We start from the raw sequence: 20796 nt of genomic DNA on the forward strand, positions 1-20796 counted from the left end.
AATATGAATGGATTAAAAATGGTAATATGCCATTCAAACAAATTTATAAAAAGCATCATTAGGATCTTAAAGAACCATCACATCATGTTAAATATGTTCCTGTCTTGAAGGTTACATGTTTGTGTTCATTTAATTATGTTTTAATTATATGGCACTAATTCATAGAGCCTTCTAAAATGATATGCTCTTTCCCTCATGTATATAGCCCATACTTTATTCCTGTGTATCTGCAAAGGATGTTTTTCAGAAGCCACTTGGCTAGATTTATGATATTAACAGGGGAATTCTCACAATTCTTAAGACCATGCTCAGGCTTTGGTATGACTATAATGTATACAGTATTTAAAATACACTTGTGAGTGTCCTCATCAGGGGTGGGCTGGCCCGCGGGGCAGGGGGGCATGCACCCCCCAGGCCGGTCAGAAGGAGTGTGTTTTGGGCCGGTCTCTCCTGCTCGGTGACTGGTCCCGGGGAGAGAGCAGCCACCGAGCAGGAGAGATTGCCCCACCTCCCGCTCAGTGATAGGCAAAACATTCAGCCTATCACTGAGTGCTCTTGTGTGACATGGGACGCGCACCACGTGATAGGTGCCGTCCCATCTCTGAAAACTGTGGAGCGCGGCGCACATGGAGAAAGGTAAGTGCTGTGTGGGAGAAGGGGTGTATTAAGTGTGTGTGTCTGTACTATACTGTGTGTGTGTGTAGGGGCACTATACTGTGTGTGTGTGTGAAGGGGAACTATACTGTGTGTGTGTGAAGGGGCCAGTGTATTTTGTGTGAGTGTGGAGCCTGTGTATTTTGTGTGAGTGTGGGGCCAGTGTATTTTGTGTGAGTGAAGAGGCAGTTATACTGTCTGTGTGAGTGTGGGGGCCAAGGTATTTTGTGTGAGTGTGTGGGCCAGTGTATTTTGTGTAGAGATGCTCACTGACCCCAGTCTTTTGGTTTTGGTTTTGGATCTGGATTAGCTTTGTGTTTTAGTCTTGGTTTTGGCAAAATCGCCCTTTCGTGATTTGGTTTTGGGCTAAAATAACAGAATTTAGTGCTCCACATGTTTCTTGGATAAGTGAGGTAATTCTACAGCTAATAAATGTCAACGAGCGCTGACCCCCCAGGGATGTGTGCTTTTATCAGACACACACCAATCCAGGGTGCCAAACAACGCACTTAAAAAAGCTATTGATAGTCACAGAAAAAAGGCAGTGTCTATCTGTATATTACACCCTAAACATATAGTTAAATAGAAAAAAAATCAGTCTGCGAAGACTGTACGATCAATAGAAATGGCCAAAGCAGATTTTTTGTTTGGGGGTAGATTATTCCCGTACATTAAAATTGAAATAGAAAAAGAATCAACCTGCAAAAACTGTTTTATAAATAGAAATGCCCAAAGCAGCTGTCCTGTTTGGGTGTCGATTATTCCCATACATTAAAATTGAAATAGAAAAAGAAGCAGCCTGCAAAGACTGTACAATAAAATAGAAATGCCCAAAGCAGATTTTCTGTTTGGGTGTATATTATTCCCATAGATTAAAATTGAAATAGAAAAATAAGCAGATTGCAAAGACTGTACAATAAAATAAAAATGCCCAAAGCAGATTTTCTGTTTGGGTGTATACTATTCCCATAGATTAAAATTGAAATAGAAAAATAAGCAGATTGCAAAGACTGTACAATAAAATAAAAATGCCCAAAGGAGATTTTCTGTTTGGGTGTATATTATTCCCAAACCTTATTATTGCAAATAATGAAAAATACAGCTACAAATACCAATCCAGGGTGGCAGGCAACACACTAAAAAGAGCTATTGAAATTCATATAAAAAAAGGTAGTTTGGTGTCTATCTGTTTTTTACACCCTACACCCTAGTTAAATAGAAAAAGAAGCAGCCTGCAAAGACTGCACCATAAATAGAAATGCCCCAAGTCCCTTTTCTCTTTGGGGGTAGATTAAACCTTACATTTATAGTGAAAGTTTTAAAAATATGTTGTCATCATCATCTTCAGCATCATCCTCACCCTCATCAGTGTACATCATCATCACAGGCTATTAATTCATCTCCGCTGGAATCCGCCATTAGAGAACTGTCAGTACTTCAGGATGTATTTGCCGGGAAAGGCCTTCCTCGTGTAGTTCATTTTGATGAACATCATCTTTTCCACATTTTTCGGAAGTAACCTCCTACGTCGATCACTGACAAGGTTCCCGGCTGTGCTGAATACTCTTTCTGAGTACACACTGGAGGGTGGGCAGCTGAGGTATTGCAAAGCAAGTTTGTCCATGGGTTTCCAAATGGCTTGTTTTTCCTCCCAGTATGGAAAGGGACTGTCTGACATTTCCATGTCAATTAACTCTTAAAAATAATCCTCCACCATCCTTTTCATGTTAATAGTGGGATTGGTTGGAGTTATGGGCAAGGTTACACATTTTTTGGTAAAATCTTTCAAACCAGCCCAGATGTCAAACTGTTGTGGTCAGCCACCTGCGTCATCCCTGCTTCTCTTTGGAAAGTGCAATTTCGTGCCAGAACTGCTGCCACTGGTGCTACACTGCTGCCATTGGTGCAGGACTTACACAAACAACCTCATCCTCCTCAACAACCTCATTAGCGCCCTCGTCGGCTACACAAATCTCCCCCTCATCCTCTTCTAATTCCAAAGTGGCATCCTCAATTGGTGTGTCACCGGCTACAATCGGGCTGTTCAGGCACACATCAGCAGAAATGCTGAAAGGGCCCTTCTTTATGGGTACACTATTAGAATGGTCACGATTACACATAAAACTCGTGGAATGACTCTCCTCAGGGATTGGTGTCATTTCTGATTCTGAGCATACATTTTCCTCTAATGCCTTACTGTTTTCTTGCAGCTCGGCTTTCACACGTAACAGTAGTTGTGCACCACTTTTGGACTCCGAATTACTTGGTCTTGCTTGGTCATGAGTGAAGAAGGCTCAGTAACATTTTTAGATCTCGCACTAATAGAGAAAGGCGAAGGCCTCATTCTTTCTTTGCCACTGCGTGTGTAGAATGGCATGTTGGCAATTTTTTTTTTCTCGGCAGTTAACTTTTCATCAGTTACAGCTCTTTTTCTCTTCAATGCGGTAAAAGTTTTTTTGTGTGTGTGTGTTTTTCCCTGACTTAAAAAGATTATGTACTTTTACATAGGCTTTACCAGATGGCATACAGGGAAGACTACCATCAGGACTGGTGCCAGCAGATGCTTGCTGATCCTGCTCATATGTGGACTGCTGTGAATCTATTTTAATGAGACCCGAAACACTTGTAGTGCAAATTCAGAAAGATATAGTGCTGGTATATAATAATTTCAATGCCCAAAATTAGCTTTTTTAGAAAAGGGGAATAAGTGACACCCCAAACACTTGTAGTGCAAATTCAGAAAGATATAGTGCTGGTATATAATAATTTCAACACCAGAAAATAGCTTTTTTAGAAGAGGGGAATATCTGACACCCCAAACACTTGTAGTGCAAATTCAGAAAGGAATAGTGCTGGTATATTACAATTTCTGCAGGCAGATAATAGTTTCTTTAGAAAAAGGGAATATGACACCCCAAACAGTTTGTAATGTTTGGAAAAATGCCTCCTCTATACTCCTCTCTTCCTGCTCTAATAACTACTCTCTCCTTGCTCTAATCCTGCGACCTAACCCTTCTCTCTCCCTCTCTCAAATGGCGCTTGATCGCTGTGGAGGCGGGTATTTATTCATTCTAAACATCGCAAGAACCGAGCTCCGAGATCTGACGATGTCACAATGACGTTTTACCTCGCTTTGAATTTCGAATCGGCGGGAGAGTACCGAGCAGGTTCGGCTCGGTACTCGGATACCTGAAGTTTGGTCGGGTTCGGTTCTCGGGGAACCGAGCCCACCCCGTCTAATTTTGTGTGTGTGAAGGGGCACTATACTGTATGTATGTGAAGGTGCAAGTGTATTTTGTGTGAGTGTGGGGGCCAGTGTATTTTGTGTGAGTGTGGGGGCCAGTGTATTTTGTGTGAGTCAAGGGGCAGTATACTGTGTGTGTGTGAAGGGACAGTATACTGTGTGAGTGAAGGGCCAGTGTATTGTGTGCATATTGCTATTTTATTTGTGTTGTGATGGTGGGGCAATTTAATTTAATAGTGGGGCCTATGAAAGTAAGATGGGTTGATTGGACCTTTAATTTAATGCTAGGGTGGTTTGGGATCTATTAATTTAATGTGGCGCTGTTTGGGGAAAATGAGGTCTATTTACTAAAAGTGATTACGTAGAAGATGGAGAGGACTCCAGGGACCCTAACTTCACCTCTCCAGAACTAGTTAGGGCCTGGCTTTTCCTGATTTTTTGGGGCATGACTGGAGCATATGTGTGGCATCAGCACAATAGATACAAAGTCTATTCTTAGTTCTTAGATTCCTCTCTGCAGAGGTTAGTTTGGAACGTCCAATCTCCATCGGTATTACCGGAGGTGAAGCAGGACGAATTTGAGAAGTGGAACGAAGAGATGTTTTAGCTGAAGTAGTTCTCTCAGAGTCTCTCTCACGAAATCTGAGATCCACACGATGACAAAGAGAAATCAAATCTTCTAAAGACGTAGGAAGTTCTTGAGTAGTCAGTGCACCTTTAAATTTGTCCGAGAGCCCCTGCCAGAAGGCGGCAATTAACGCTTCAGTGTTCCACTGAAGCTCAGAGGCTAAGATCCTAAATTGAATGACGTACTGTCCTACTGTACGAGAACCCTGTTGTAAACGAAGAATGCTGGAGGCAGCGGAAATAACACGACCTGGTTCATCGAATACATTACGAAACATGGAAATAAATTTGGCACTATCCTGTAACAACGGATCATTTCTTTCCCACAGAGGGGAAGCCCATGCGAGAGCTTGTCCGGAGAATAATGAGATGAGATAGGCCACTCTGGAACGATGAGTCGAAAAGTTTTGAGGTTGGAGCTCAAAATGTACTGAGCATTGGTTGAGGAAACCTCTACATGTTTTGGGATCTCCATCATACTTTGACGGTGTTGGCAGGTGAAGCGTGGAAGCCGTAGACACCTGGGATGGCACTGGGGAAACGGAGGAAAGCACAGGAGCATCAACAGAAGCTGTAATATTCTGCCCAGACGTTCTTTGGGAGACTAACGTCTGGTAACATTGTAGTAATAGTTGTTGACGAACATCCTGTTGTTCCACACGGGTGACCAGATGCTGCAGCATCTCTTTAGCTGTGGGTTCCGAATCTGGGTCTGTCATGGCCTGATCTTACTGTCACGGGCACTAGGAGTCTTTACCCAGTATCACCCGCAGATGGTCTTATCAGAGCAGTAGAGTTGGTATATGATACTCTGATGGCAGGGTGATAATGGAACTGGAAACAGCAGATGGTTAGAGAATGCTCAGAAAGTCTATGACTAGCAGCACTGGTAAACTATAGGAAACTGAACACGAGGATCTGGATGGACAAGGACACGTGAGGGTAGTCAGTGGTCTGCGCACGGCAAGTTGTACCACTGCTATAGTGAGAAGAATGTCCAGGAGTAATAAGGAGGTGGAAGTCAGCGGTCTGCGTATAGCAAGTTGTACCGCTGTCTGTAGTGAAGGAATGGAATCCAGGTAAAGGTAACGGGGAAGTCAGTGGTCTGCGTGTAGCAAGTTGTACCACTGCTTATGTGAGAGGATATATGCAACTGGTGACACAGGGAAACAGGAATCAGTGGTTTGCCTCTAGCAAGTTGTACCACTGAATATATATGTGAGGAAGGACACGAGGAGATAAATGTTATGCAGCGTCTACACGGATATACTGAACTTGATCCCACGTTGAACTGCACACAATAATAATAATGAATGAACAGCACTGCACAGATAAACAAAGTCACTAGAATAGTCCAGCACAAGGAAACACAGTCAATAATAGCAATAGTCTCAGAGGATGGAAACTCCGGAGGAGAACAACTCAGTCCAGATGGATATGCAATACACCAGCACAGTCAATGAGAAGTATGCATACCGTGGTTAAGATGAGCAGGCTGTTAGAGATAGCTGCAGGGATACCTGAGCGGCAGGGAACTGACGAGATGAGAAGTCCTTGCAGAATGGAAACGGCAGGTAGGTGCAGCGCACTGTAGGTAGGCCAGCAAGGACGACAAATACTCAGGAAGCAGTAGTATAAAAATCGCTATATATATTCTAATCTATTCTATTTTTCAATACTTGTCTATTTTGGAAGGGTCATTCAGGGAAATCTATATTTAAAAAAGGCTGTTTGTGAGGGTCAACACGCAGCTGGACTCCCTCCCCCCCCCAAAAAAAAATGCTATATAGCCTTTTCTTTTCTATTTTTCAATACTTGTCTATTTTGCAAGGGTCATTCAGTGAAATCTATATTTAAAGAAGGCTGCTTGTGAGGGTCAGCATGCAGCAGCACACCCCAATGCAACTGGGCCACCCCCCCCTATTTTTTTTTTAACCTTTTCTATTTTTCAATACTTGTCTATTTTGGAAGGGTTCCCAGCGTAGTCATGCATCTTCCTCAATTTCACATACACCACCTTGACGCTCAGAGTGATGTCTGTTACCTCCAAAACATACAAATCAGTGCCTGAGGATAACACTGAGGGTGAAGAACAACTCGGGCACTCACAGAATCCTGAGAAGAGTCTAAGGAGGGTATCCATGAATGCTAAATGTTAGTCTGAGGTTTCAGATTCAGACACTGTAATAATAGAACAGCCTCTTTCTAAAAGTCCTCAACCATTTGGAAATGTGAGGATGGGTAGTAGTAGTAGTAGTAGTATTAGTGTTGATGATGATTTACCCATAGAAATTGAGTAGGCTACTATGCAAGTGTGCAAGAGGATTCAGGGAGATAATTGTGGATCTGAAAATTAATGTGTTGTACACAGATGAGATAATGAGGAGGATGATGATTGTGTTGAAGTAAGACAGCCACCAGCAGATGCCCATGATTAGCGCATTATCATGCAAGGGCAGAAGACTAAAAAAAGGACCTCTTTTGTTTGGAAATATTTTTATTTAAACCCATACAACATTTGTCAAGGCATCTATAGACTTTGTCATTTCAAAATAAGTAGAGGTAGGAACATTGATTATCTAGATACAGAGCAAGTTCATTCAAGTCCTGTTTCCAAAAGTGGCAAATTGTGTATAGTAGCAAGCAGCCCAGCGTCGGCTAGCAGCCAAATGGATAGACAGTTGCAATCTTCATTGGCGTCAACACCTTCATCATCAACCTCCACATTATAAGAATGTAGTCCTGCATCAAATTTTAAATTCCAAATGACTCCTCTGATACAATCCATGATTTCGAAGAAACATCCTTGGACACTACAAAGGCATACAAATATATAAAAATATTTTTATATACATACCATATTGATATACACGGTATATATTATATACAAGTTAACCCGTGCATGATACTCATGCATTCTAGTCAAATCAAGCTACTTAAGGAGTTAAAAGGTTCTTGTCATGCATTTGGGCCTAGCCCAGGCCTCCTCAGGGGAAGAGCGTTACTTCCCGACGCAAGCGCCCTTTTTTAACGTGGTTTTGTCCACATGTCACCACCTCATCATTTTTCTCCATCACCTCATCCTTCATCTTCATCGCCACATCCTTCATCAAGCTACTTAAGGTGTTAAAAACTCCCCACTGTCACCCCCGGCAACCACCAACCACTCCCAACTGTCATTTCTCCTTCAAGAAATATATAGGTCAGTGTATAACTCTGCCCCGCAGGTGGCGCTGCAGCTTGTTTTTTTTTTTCACACACGCCACTAGGCATTTATATAGTAGATGATATATTTATATACTTGCAAATATATATGAGTGACAAATCGCCTTGCTTAATTCAGAAGGGCAGCATTACCCAAAAAGCAGTTATGGTAAAGCAAGGTATTTAAATGTTCTACTCTTGGCTAATGGTGAATTCACGATAAGTGCATAGTACATAAATAGATGAAGGTGCAGGCCACCTTTGTCTATTTAGTTTTATCAATGTCAATGTATTATTTGTACAGACAAATAATGTCTGCAGGGATTCCTAGAACCACACCTGTAAAATCCTTTTTTCTAACCGCTGCAGATACGATTAACAATAGTTTCCTACTACCCATGGTCATTTTATATGACTCAGGGATAATGCCTAAAAAGGCCCATTCCAGAGTCAAAAGAGGAACAAAATTTAATAGAGTATAAGATGCATATTTGTGCACCAACCTCCAGAATCATTCGATGTACGGACACTTCCACATACAATGATAAAATCAAATCTTTGTCCACATGACACCTAGAGCAGCTACTAGACTCAATAAGGCCTATAATAAACCCCCGATGAAAGATATTATTAAACATTTTGCCTATACATATTAGATGAAAGAGTAAGAAGGGGATAGGATAATGTTTTAACAATTAGTTATATAGAAATGCAAGGAAATATAGTTAACCAATGAGACATAACCAAACGTATCCTATCGAAATCGAAAGATCTCCTCAAAAGTTTATAATGTATCAAAATAGCTTTCCTCCCGCAGAGGGACCTATCATCAGCAAATCAAGGTCATTACTCCAATCAGCAGAAGACAGAGTATCCAATACAGTATGCACATAATGTCAAGCTAAAATTGCAAACACCTGTGTATGTGGCAGTTCAAATTTATCCAAGTCCTGAGATAACGTAAAAAATGTTTGTGAGGGATCAATGACCATTTATTTGACACAGGTAATACCCTTCAACTACCTGCAAGTGAAAGGATAGGAGTCCTGGGCAGCTTGCAATTAGGGGTTATGTAAACAAGGTAAATACAGAGCATGGTGACTGTTGAAGACTGAACTTCTGCAGAATAAAATGCCAGGACATCCAAACCATCATCAAAAGTGGGTTATGCAGAAGTTCCTCAGAAATTTCCTGTTTATAATAATGAAGAAAGGCAGTCAAATGGACAACCGAGAGAAACAATTGCTAGCCAATCCCTAATATAGCATAATGTTCCTACGTAGCTGTATAATCTTAAATTAGGGATGTTAATCCCCCCCCATCTGATGTACTCTGCTGAAGCTCAAAGAGACCTATTCTGGGCCATTTGCAATGCTCGTTCTTCTGATGGTGATAATAAAATAGGCAACATTTGTAGCGGATATAGAAGTTTGGGAAATACAACAATTATGATCAGATTGACGGCCCATGTAGGAGAGCATCAGGTGTCTCCAGCTAGCCATTTCATTGACTGGCGCCTTGACCTCCTTTCTCATATTGAGGGAATACAAATCATGCAAATTTTTGACAACTGAATACCAAAACAAGCAAAGGACTTCCTAGCCCAAGACAAAGAATATGATACATTCCACGATGGCCGGGTCTCAGAACCCAAGGACGTTGCTATCGATTTGGATTGGTAAACGTAAAACCAGACACAGTACCATATTCATCAATTTTCTGAAATAATAAGTGGCAATGGGAGGTGTGGATCAGATAGAAATAATAGTACATCATCCACAAATATAACCACTCTAATGTCATGGTGACCTATAACAATTCCTGACAAACAGGGGTGGTTTCATGTAGAATACAAAGGAGGATTTTCAATGCCAAATAAAACAAAATAAATGGAGATAAAGGGAACCCCTGTCTAGTGCCCCAGGTTATGGTTATAGGAGTGCTAAGCTGTCCATAAATAAAAAAATAAGCGATCAAATTATTATAAATTAATCTAATTAAATGTGAAAATTCCTGTTCAGACTCGCTAGTCTCAAAGACCATTTGAAGATGTGTCCATGAAACCATATCAAAGGCATTTTTGGTGTCGAGAATTTTCTTTTTCAAAGCCTGTGCTACCATTATGGCCAGAATAGAAAACCTAACATCTTTAACTGACTATCTATTATGGGTAAAGCCCAACTGATGTGCAAACTTTAAAATGTAAATAAAGTAAGCTGATGGGCCTATAAGATGAAACTAAATCCAGGCTCTTTCCCAGTTTAGGGATAAAAATGGTATGTGCTCTGTTGAACTTTGGGAAAGATAAATTACCCTTATACAATTTCTGATACAAAGAGGTCAAGAAGGGAACCAGACTGTGTCTTAATCATTTATAATACTCACCACTATAGCAATCAGGGCCAGGAGATTTGTTAGAGGCTGAAGACTTTATTACCCCATCCACTTCTTATTTTATAATATCAGAATTCTGTATAGCACACTGAACACTAGAAAGCTTAGGAGGGTTCACCTCATGGAGGACCTCATAATGCAATGTTGGATTATCAGGATGAGCTCATCACAATAGCCTTGAAATTGGGCAATATATCTGAAGTAGCAGAAAAGCGGGTGCCAGTATTCAGATCTTTAATAAAAAGAACATGGTTGCGTATCCTCTACATTTTAGCAAACAATTTGCCTGCTGTGTTTCCCCCTCTACACTAGTTTGGGCATAAGCTGAAAGAAAACTTTCAAGGAGTTGTTGGGCCGAATTGTAAAGATCTAAATTAATCAGAGAGGAGCAAGAGCTATAAGTGTCAAATGCAAGATTCATGGCAGCATGTAAAGATTGTATATCCTTCCATTTTTTTGGCCAAATAAGCGATTACGTGACCTCTCATAACGGCTTTGGAGGTTTCCCAGAATAGGATCAAGTCCATCCTGATGCTCTATGTTGTCGTCAGTAAAGTTTAACCATTTACTATTAAGATACTCTGTGAAATGTTCCGACTTACTAAGATAGGAGGGGAATCTCCACATCTTGTGTAAGACTTGTGGGGCATGAAAGGTGATGAAAAAAGAAACAGGGGGGTGATCTGAGTTTAAATCCTATGGATTTGTGAAGATGTGACATGGGGAAAATTATGATTGTAAACTAACAGTGTTGTGCGCTTAGGAGTGAAAACAATACTATTTATCCAATGGATTATGTGTTCTCCACAGATCCAAAGAAGCATGATGCGATTTCAATAGATGAAAGTTGTTCCATTGGCAACTAGAGAGAGCCGATAAAGGATTAGATTCATCCAATGTCATCCAATGGCATAGCATCCATTCTAGACCGACGCACATCTCATCAGATCCTCATTTGGACTGGCAAAATCCCTTGTCATTGGAATTTCCTGGCCCTCCAGACAGTCCTTACCCTTTGTGAATATGGGGACAATCCTTTCCTGTACACCGGGGAGTGACAGAGCTGTCCCTACGGCTGCTTTGTGCCGCTGTCACCAACTTGGGGAATGACCATGTGTGAAATTACCAGAGGGACCCAACTGAATAAAGGACACTTGGAGGGACCCCAGTGCTTGGAGATGCCTGTGGTGCCCCCTACTGATACCCATCTGCCATCTAAGTGCACCAGCACACAGATTTTGCCCCCCACTGTCTGCCTTACAATGCAGTCTGGGAGGTTGGGTGAGCACAGCAGAATATCTGCACTCGTTTACCAACTGGCTGCGACTTCAAACTGTGAACCCTCTGAATCTTTCCTGTCACCTGGCTTCCACTGCTATTCTGGGCGACTAATCCAGAAGGCAAGTTCCTCCATCTCAACCAGTCAGAAGTTCACTGGCTGCCATTGCTGCTTCACTTATGGTATACCCCAGTTACAGAGCACAGAAAATTGGCCTGCACTTGGATCGGGACCCCCTGCCCGGTGTTTACTGACAGCCGTCCCTTCTGCAGGAAAGCTGATTCCTGTGTGTGGAGCCGGCTGTTAGGCTGGCTGAAGACTCTTGAAAACACCACCTGGGTTCCCTACATGGAGCACTCGGATGACAGGTCAGTACTAGGGGACCAGATAGCTCTATTTTCCGCACCCCACGATCCCTGACAGCCTTCATGTCTGCCATGTTCACTATTGAACTGCTTTCTTCTTAAGCTAGACGGCACTCAGTACATACCTGCAAGTGAGATTTTGCTGCCCCCCAACGGTGGCTAGACTGTAATATTACACCCAGTATCATCTCAGCGCACCCAGTCTCTTAAAGTATACTAGAAGCTGACTGTCAAAAACTAGAACAAAAGATTAAACTACCAAAAAATGAAACAAAATCAAAAAAGACCCACAACACTTGCTACAAGCTTGCAACCTAGTATCAAATTTAAGGAACTTCACATGTGAAATCTGATTTTCCTGGATTGTTCTATCTGTTCATACTTTGTATCCTTATCACAATACACTGAAGGTGTCCACCCTTTTTGTATTGTCTGCATAATTAACTCTACCCGACCCAGCCTACCCGGAAACACTTTTCTTGTCTAAAACCTACTGGCGATCCGTCATCCGCTATGCAAAAAAATAGTGCCAGAGGCAGAAGCGGGACTCAAATGGGGATCCATCAACATATAATGAGACAGGATTCTCCTGTATTTACCCCCCCTCCTCCATCTCCTCAAGCTTCATCTGCAATACCGACAGACCCAATGGACGCGCTGGCTATGATGGTGTCTCTTCATAATTCTTTCACAGTTGATTTTCAAAAACTGTCAGTCATTCTTCGTGGAGAAATTGCTTTGCTGACTATACGTACCACATCTATTGAACATAAAGTGGACTCAAATACTAAAACACTGAATGAAGCGATGCAGGATATTTATTATCTTCACAGAGAGTTGGCGTTCTTTAAAGATAAAGCAAAGGATGATCTCGAGAATAGGAAACGCCGGACTAATTTTCAAATCCGCAATATTCCTGAGATGGTGGACTACCAACAGCTAGAGCCGAATTTAGATCACCGATTTCAATCTCAGATCTCCGAACTCTCTGATCAAGATATGCATATTGAGCGTGCCCACAGGGCATTACATCCCAGACCTAAAGACTCTAAACCTCCTGGGGATGCTGTCCTCAAGTTTCAATCCTTTAAAATCAAGGACAGCATAGTTTCAGCAAGTAGGAACTCCCCCTATATATTTTTTGCAGAATCTAAGATTCAAATCTTTCAGGACTTAGTGCCCTCTACAATTATGAAGCACAGAGAACTCAGGGAAGTCATGAGGACCCTACAAGTACAGGGCTATAAGTATAAGTGGGGCTTTTCCTTTTCGACTGATTGTAGAAGCGGGGCTTCTGCCAACTCACTGTATGTGATCCTAATGAAGGCAGAGACCTGCTACGGACACTTGAGCTGGTCCACACGGCACCTGGAGCCGTCCCCCCAACCAGGATGCTCACTTTTGGCTTTTCTTGACCTTAGGCGCCTTTGAACAGTATGGCCCCTCTTGCTGGGACCCGGGATCCTGTAGAGCTTTAGCACTCACCTTGGATCCATTAGCCGAGATACTGCACCCCTGACGTGCTTCTCCTGAGCTGACACCCACTCTAAGCAGATAACTCATTAGATAAATGTTGCTGTCAATTAATTTACTGCATCCCTCCCCACTTACTCCACTCTGGAGACACCCTCGGTTTCCATTGGGTTGCATCAGGGCTTTTGCTCACCTTTGGCAGAGGGCAGGTCTGGACCAGTTTTTTCATCTGATGGGTGAGCACGCACCACGTTTCTTTGCGGATCTGCGTGAGAATCATGACCTTCAGAACCACTTCCACTTCCACTATATCTGAAAAGCTTCATACAAGCATCTAAGCTTCATCCACCAACGCAGTTTGAATGCCATTGTATTTATAACCCAGAACAGCGAAGCTATATTTTCATTCTATATTGCGGCTTTATATCCAGAAATTTTACTTGCGCCCTCATCAGTGGCATAGCAAGTGCTGTCACTTTCTTCAATTGCAAAATATACCAGTCGTGTATCGGACATATCGGGGATCTACTGTGTCTTTTTTAAGTTAAGTTAAGTGTGCATTTCCTTTTTATCAGGTTTTTACTATTGCCATTATTTTATTTAGAGTTTACTCCACCGGCAATGTAAGCATTGTTTATACGTATCCAACCCTTGAACAAACCTATATGCATTATGCTAACTCTGCTTTTTTAGATGTAATTGGTGGGATTCGGGTATATGTGACAGATTCTCAATTTTGCCATTAGTCCAGAAGAAATTTGCTTCCTTTGTCCATGTTTCTAAGGGTACAACACGTATGGCCTGACTTAGGTTCAGACGTCGTCCATTTACATAGCATATCTTGTGTGAAAAAAATCTGTGCATGCCCAGAAACAGTCATTATGCCAAGGAATGCAATTGTAAGGCTGAATGGGGGAGGAAAGGAGTGGACTCGAATAGGCCATGTACTGTAAGGGTGTCCTAAGCAGATCTGGACGATTCAATTCCTATGTTTTGTTGTAAGTATGCTTGTTATTGTCACGAGCCGCGGCAGTACTCACAGCCGCCGCGGCTTGCTTCCCGTGCGGCCTGGCGTCCCGGCCATCCCCATGACGACCGGGACGTCACTTCCTCCCAACTCCCGACCGTTGCCGAGGCAACGGTCGGACGCCCAGCAGTGTAGCGCCGTGTCCCGGCAACAGGGGACAGCCGGGCGTGTGCGCAGAAATATTTAATAGCTTGGTGGCTACTTGATCTACAAGTCCAACATACTTTGCTGAATTGCTTTGTTTAATCTCCTCCTTCTGTTTTTCAAGCTGCTTTTCCAAAAGTCTAATTAAGGGAATCACTTGACTCAAGATAGCAGTGTCTGAACTCACTTCACAGGTGACTACTTCGAAAGGTTTCAGCACCTTGCACAACACGGAAAGCATTCTCCACTGTGCTTGAGTAAAATACATCCCCACTCCTTTCCCAATGTCATGGCTTGTGGAGTAAGCCATGTTCCTCCATTCGTAGAAGCATATACAGGGTGGAATTCCACCTTGTCACCACCTCTTGCTTCAGTTGTTGGCAGGGCAAATTTAATTGCTCTTGCAACTGCTGCAATCTCCTGCACGCTGTTGCAAAATGCCGGAAATGTTCAGATATTTTACGGGCCACAGACAGCATCTCCTGCACGTCCCTGTCAGTTTTTAAAAAGCTTTGCACCACCAAGTTTTTTGTGTGAGCAAAACAGGGATTGTGAGGTAATGCACCCAGCTGCAATGCTCTCACAATATTTTTTGCATTATCAGAAATTATATATCCTGAGGAGATTCCAAGCTGGATACACCATGTTGCAATGACATCCCTTAGCTTTTGTAACAGATTGTCAGCTGTATGCCTCTTAGTGAAGCTGGTGATAAACAGACCAGCCTGCCTCTGACAAATGTGACGTACTTGGGTACATGCTGCTGCTGTTCCTGCTGGTGAAGGCGAATCACCAACCCAGTGGGCTGTCACAGTCATATAATCTTTCAATTGCCCACTTCCGCTTTTCCACATATCTGTGGCTAAGTGTACACTGGGTAGAATAGCATTTTTCAGCCCAATAATAACATTTTTACGAACCTTCTGGTAGAGTTGAGGAATAGTTTTTCTACTGAAATGGTGTCGTGATGGAATTTGGTAACGGGGACACAAAACTTCAAGTAACTGTCTAAAACCAGCTGCATTAATAGTGGATATTGGTTGCAGATTTGATACTAGCATAGTCGCCATGGCGTCTGTGATCTGGTTTGCGACTGGGTGACAGCTTTCATACTTGCTTCCTCTTGCAAAGGATTGTTTAACAGTCTTTTGGTGTAAACTACTAGTAGTCTTCTTCTTGGTCTGCTTCTGGGATAAAGATTCACCCCCAGAAGCAGCAACAGCAGCAGCAGTGGGACTAACGCTCAAGAATTCTTCTGAGGAATCCAGGATAGTGGAGGAGTCATCTACCCTTACCAACTTGGATGCAGGACTAACTCCGATCGCTACTGAGTATATTGATGAGGACGGTGTTGTGGGTGTAGCTAGCAGGCAAGTAGGTGAGAGAATGGTCCTAGCTGATGATGGACTGTTTGTTGTTATTTTTTTTATCATAACGTTCTGATTTTCCCAACACATTGCCATGAACTCGAGTCAAATGACGTAACATGGATGAGGTTCCTAGATGGTTAAGGTCCCTCCCTCGACTGACTGTGGTTTTACATACGCTACAAATGGCTAGGCAACTGTTGTCGGGATTTGGGTAAAAATAATTCCACACATAAGTGGATTTTTTGGTTTTATGTCCAGGCATGACAATGGCCTTCTTCTTATCATGTGCCAGAACTGCTTTCACCGGTGCAGGACTTACACAAACAACATCATCCTCATTAACATCCTCAGTAGCACCCTCGTCGGCTACACAAATATCCCCCTCATCCTGTTCCAATTCCAAAGTGGCATTGTCAATTGGTGTATCACTGGCTACAATAGGGCTGCTCAGGCGCACATATGCAGAAATGCTGAAAGGGGCCTTCTTTATGGGTACACTATCAGAATGATCAGGATTACACATAGCACTCGTGGACTGATTCTCCTCAGGTATTTGTGTCATTTCTTAATCTGAAAATACATTTTCTTACTGTTTTCTTCCAGCTTGGCTTTTACACGTAAAAGTATTTGGGCACCACTTTTGGATTCCGAAGTACTTGGTCTGCCTTAGTCACGAGTGACCTTACAAGTTGAAGTTGAAGATCTTGCACTGATAGAGAAAGGCAAAGGCCTCATTCTTTCTAAGCCACTGCGTGTGTAGAATGGCATGTTGGCAATTTTATTTTTTTGGCAGATAACTTATTAACTGGATTATAGCTCTTTTTTTCTTGACCACGGTAAAAGGTGTTTTTTGAGTTCTTTGTTTCCCTGACTTAAAAAGGCTATGTACTTTTTACACAGGCTTTACCAGATGATGTACAGGGATTACTATCATCAGGACTGGTGGTAGCAGCTGCTTGCTGCTCCTGCTCTTCTGCGTACTGCTGTGAATCGATTTTGATAACACCGTACACTTTGACTGCAAATTCACAAGAAAAGACTGCAAGGCTTTGGATTTGTATTTCAGCAATGACAATTAGCAATGGAGAAATGGAGCTCTTCTCTTTGGGTGTATATAACACCGTAGACTTTGACTGCAAATTCACAAGAAAAGCCTGCAAGGCATAGGATTTGTATTTCAGCAATGACAATTAGCAATGGAGCAAAGGAGATCTTCTCTTTGTGTGTTACGTATATAAGAAAGTAGAATTTGACTGTGAATTACACGTAGCCAGACAGCACTAGTATTTGTATTTTTCTGCAATGAGATTTCACTATGAAGCTCTTTGTGTGTTATCTATATAACACACTAGAATTTGACTGCAGAATTACATCAACTCTGTAAGCATAAGCACTGTTATTTGTATATTTCTGCAATGAGATTTTGCAATGGAGCTCTCCTGATTACTGATTACTTAGTTTTAACACTGCTACCACCCTCCTCTTTCAATTCAACACTTTGCCTGCCCAACTGCTCTATACTCTGTCCTACTCCTTCTCTGCCCCTCTCTCAAATGGCGCTAGATCACAGTGGAGGGCGGTATTTATTGATTCCAAAACTCGTGAGATCCGAGATCCGACGACGTCACAATGACGTTTTTCCTTGATTTCGATTTTGAAAAACCGCAGTGCTCGGATCCCCTAAGTTCGGGTGTGTTCGGTTCTCGAGGAACCGAGCGTGAGCATCGCTAATATATATATATATTGAACAAACAAATGCTTTTTTGTTATCTTTCAAAAGTTATATTTATATAAATTATTATACTGATGACAGTTGTCTTATTTTATGATCCAATAATGTTAAGCGAGGCCATTTTAGCTGAGGGCACTTAAAGTGCATGGGTTTTATGTCTTTCAGGCCCTAACTCATTCAGGGTTATAGTTGTATGATTCCCAGCCAATAGGTTCCATGGGGAGTGGCATAGTCACTTCAATAGTAACTCCCATGGATTGCTAGATCTTTCCTTCCCGCACCTTCACGGATGCCTCCCCGCCCGCCCAGCTAGTTGTTGTTTGGTATTAACAATCTTTTTTTTTTACAGAGGAGGCGCAGTTGGTGGGAGAGCAGTGCAGTCAACGACTAGTCACAACGGTGGTTATGGTATTTTGGCCGCACATCACTGCCCCTTTCAAGTAACATTACTCTTGATCCTTCTGAGTGGAGGATCCCTTGGCGTGCTTTGCGTGGCCGTCAATGTTGAGTCCAGAAGGGAGCAGTCATGCTGACGCCTGTTTAACACCGGCCAATGTTAAGGAAGTATTCCTTGGTTAGTTTGAATGTCATTTGGGCATTGCAGTATTTGGTTAGATGATTGGTTGTTTAGTTGACTGCAGTTTGCTCTCGCCACCACCAGGTGAATTTCATTTAATTGGTTTATAATTAATAAAACTGCGACCTTTTGTCAAAGAAGCTATATGTGTCCGTGTCTTTATTTGATTAGTTTAAGTTACACTCATTAAGGTACGAAGGTTGGTAAGGTGCGTAAGGGAAGGGACATTAGCCATATGCATTCTATAGGTTTGTTTGCTCTGATGTGAACGCTCTGTGTGAATACTGCAGTATTTTCTGAGCGCCCACATACGGCAAGTACTACTGTGGTGAGCATACATCCACCCAGATTCAAATTGAATCATATCTTAAGATATGTGTGAATTTGAATAAAGTCAGAACCACACACAACTTCTGTGCAGTTTTTTAACACACAGCTTACATGCAGTTAGAGTTGTGAATTGAATCAGGCACTCAATGTGATGGCCAAGGACCAATTACTACATCTTTGAGGCAGTGTAAAATGCTGCCCATTTGGCATGGCTAATAAGAAGCGCAAGCTGAAGAACTCCAAATATGTAATGTGTCCAGGGCCGGATTAAGGGAATGGAGGCCCCTGGGCTAAGGGGGCCTCCATTCCCCCGTGAGGGCCCCCCCGTGATCCAAGCTGCCCGCCCCCCGTGATCCGAGCTGCCCGCCCCCCCGGCACTTACCTCCTTCTCTGTACACTCTTTACTGAAGAGATCTCAGTAAGGAGACTACAGCGCGCTGGAGAAGGACCGCAGTGAAAGTGCTCAGCAGCACTGATCGCGCCGGGAGCGCCCCCGCCCCCGACCGATCAATACTGCTGCTGAGCACTTTCAAGGGCCCCCTGGATGCCATAGGCCCCTGGGCTGTAGCCCAGTTAGCCCTATGGTTAATCCGGCCCTGAATGTGTCTCCAACCCTTGAAGATTATTAGAATATCTAGCGCTGCAAAATGATGATTTCATTATTTATTTTCAATTACTCATGTTTGCATTCAAAAGTAGAATCCAGTCCAATACAATAGCTATATAGCATTTTGAATTGATTTTCCTGATCGATCAATGTACGGTAAGCTCTACAGATTTGGCCTTATCACAGCTGATGACATCTTGTCACATTAATGTATATATGTGTCCATAAAAAGAGGTATAGTAAAATCACCAAGGCTCACTAAGGTTACCAGTGTTGATTATTTTTGTTTGACTATCAAAGGATCACAAACAAACCAATCCAATAATCAATTTGAGGCTCTTTGACATACTTGTGGGTGATACTTCTATTTGCCAACATAAATGAGAAATTAAATGAGTAAGTAAAAAGAGTTTACAGTGTTTTATGGAGTATCAAAAGACCTTAATTTAAACAGATAATAATGTTTTCTATACTGCTTGCTTCATTTGCCATGTTTATAAATATGTTTTCTTTGTGACGTAACATCATTGTTTTTTCTCTGTAGATATGAAAACATGTCGTAGTTGTCCAGAAGACCAATGGCCTAATATAAACAGAGACGCATGCATCTTTAAAGTTGTTTCTTACTTATCATACAGTGAACCTCTGGGGGAATTCTTTACAGCTGTATCCATTGTGCTCTTTTCTTTGACTTGTGTAATCACAGCATTTTTTACAAAACACAGAAATACCCGTGTTATGAAAGCAAACAACCAAACAATCAGTTATTTTCTCCTAATATCTCTCAAGATGTGTTTCCTTTGTTCTTTGATATTCATTGGACATCCCATCAAGGCAACATGTCTTTTACGGCAAACAATATTTGGAATCGCCTTTACGTTTTCAGTCTCCTCCATTTTGGCCAAGACGGTGACTGTAATTATTGCTTTCCATGCAACCCGGCCAGGAAGCAAGTTGAGGAAGTTCTTGGGGAACAGATTGTCTGTTTCTATAGTTATTGTTTGTTCTTTGTGTCAATTAATAATATGTGCTTTGTGGTTGGGAATTGCTCCTCCATTCCCGTACTATAACATGGAAGATGAAATTGGGACAATATTAGCAGTGTGCAATGAGGGTTCATTGATTGGATTTTATTGTGTTCTTGGGTTTATGGGATTTCTATCCTTTGTCTGTTTTCTTGTTGCTTTCTTATCCAGGAATTTGCCTGATATTTTTAATGAAGCCAAGTTTATCACCTTCAGTATGCTGGTGTTCTGCAGTGTCTGGATATCTTTTGTTCCAGCTTATTTGAGCACTAGGGGGAAATATGTTGTGGCTGTGGAGATATTTGCTATTTTGACTTCAAGCTGTGGGCTTGTCGTCTGTATATTTATTCCCAAGTGCTATTTTGTACTTTTTAGACCTGAGTTAACTATTAAAGATATTACAATTCAAAACAGAACTTAGTGCAACAATTAAAATGAAACACATTAAAATATGAAACACATTAAGGAAGTGAGAGTTTTCTTTTCTGTCTATTAGCTTGTATTAAGACTGGGATGTTATGCATGTACGCACCTCTTGTACTTTCATGTACCTTATTTGAATGAATTATTTTATGTACCTTATATGGTGATATTATTTTTTATGCAAATACACAAGTGATTTATATGCCTTAGGCCTGATTCATTAAGGATCTTAACTTAAGAAACTTCTTATTTAAGTCTCCTGGACAAAACCATGTTGCAATGCAAGGGGTGCACACAAATACTTGATAGCTTATTTATACA

At 41.9% G+C, this 20796-nt stretch overlaps 1 protein-coding gene across 1 annotated transcript in view; it reads left to right on the top strand.

The window, feature by feature from the left end:
* The window catches only part of LOC142108353 (vomeronasal type-2 receptor 26-like), a 51846-nt gene extending 31373 nt beyond the window's left edge, over window positions 1–20473 (top strand). Inside the window, exon 3 of the mRNA XM_075191981.1 lies at window positions 19572–20473. Coding sequence (XP_075048082.1) covers window positions 19572–20473 — 902 coding nt within the window. The remainder of the gene's footprint in view (window positions 1–19571) is intronic.
* Window positions 20474–20796: the final 323 nt, after the last annotated feature.

The sequence above is a fragment of the Mixophyes fleayi genome, chromosome 12 (genome assembly GCF_038048845.1).
Source record: "Mixophyes fleayi isolate aMixFle1 chromosome 12, aMixFle1.hap1, whole genome shotgun sequence".
NCBI lineage: Eukaryota > Metazoa > Chordata > Amphibia > Anura > Limnodynastidae > Mixophyes > Mixophyes fleayi.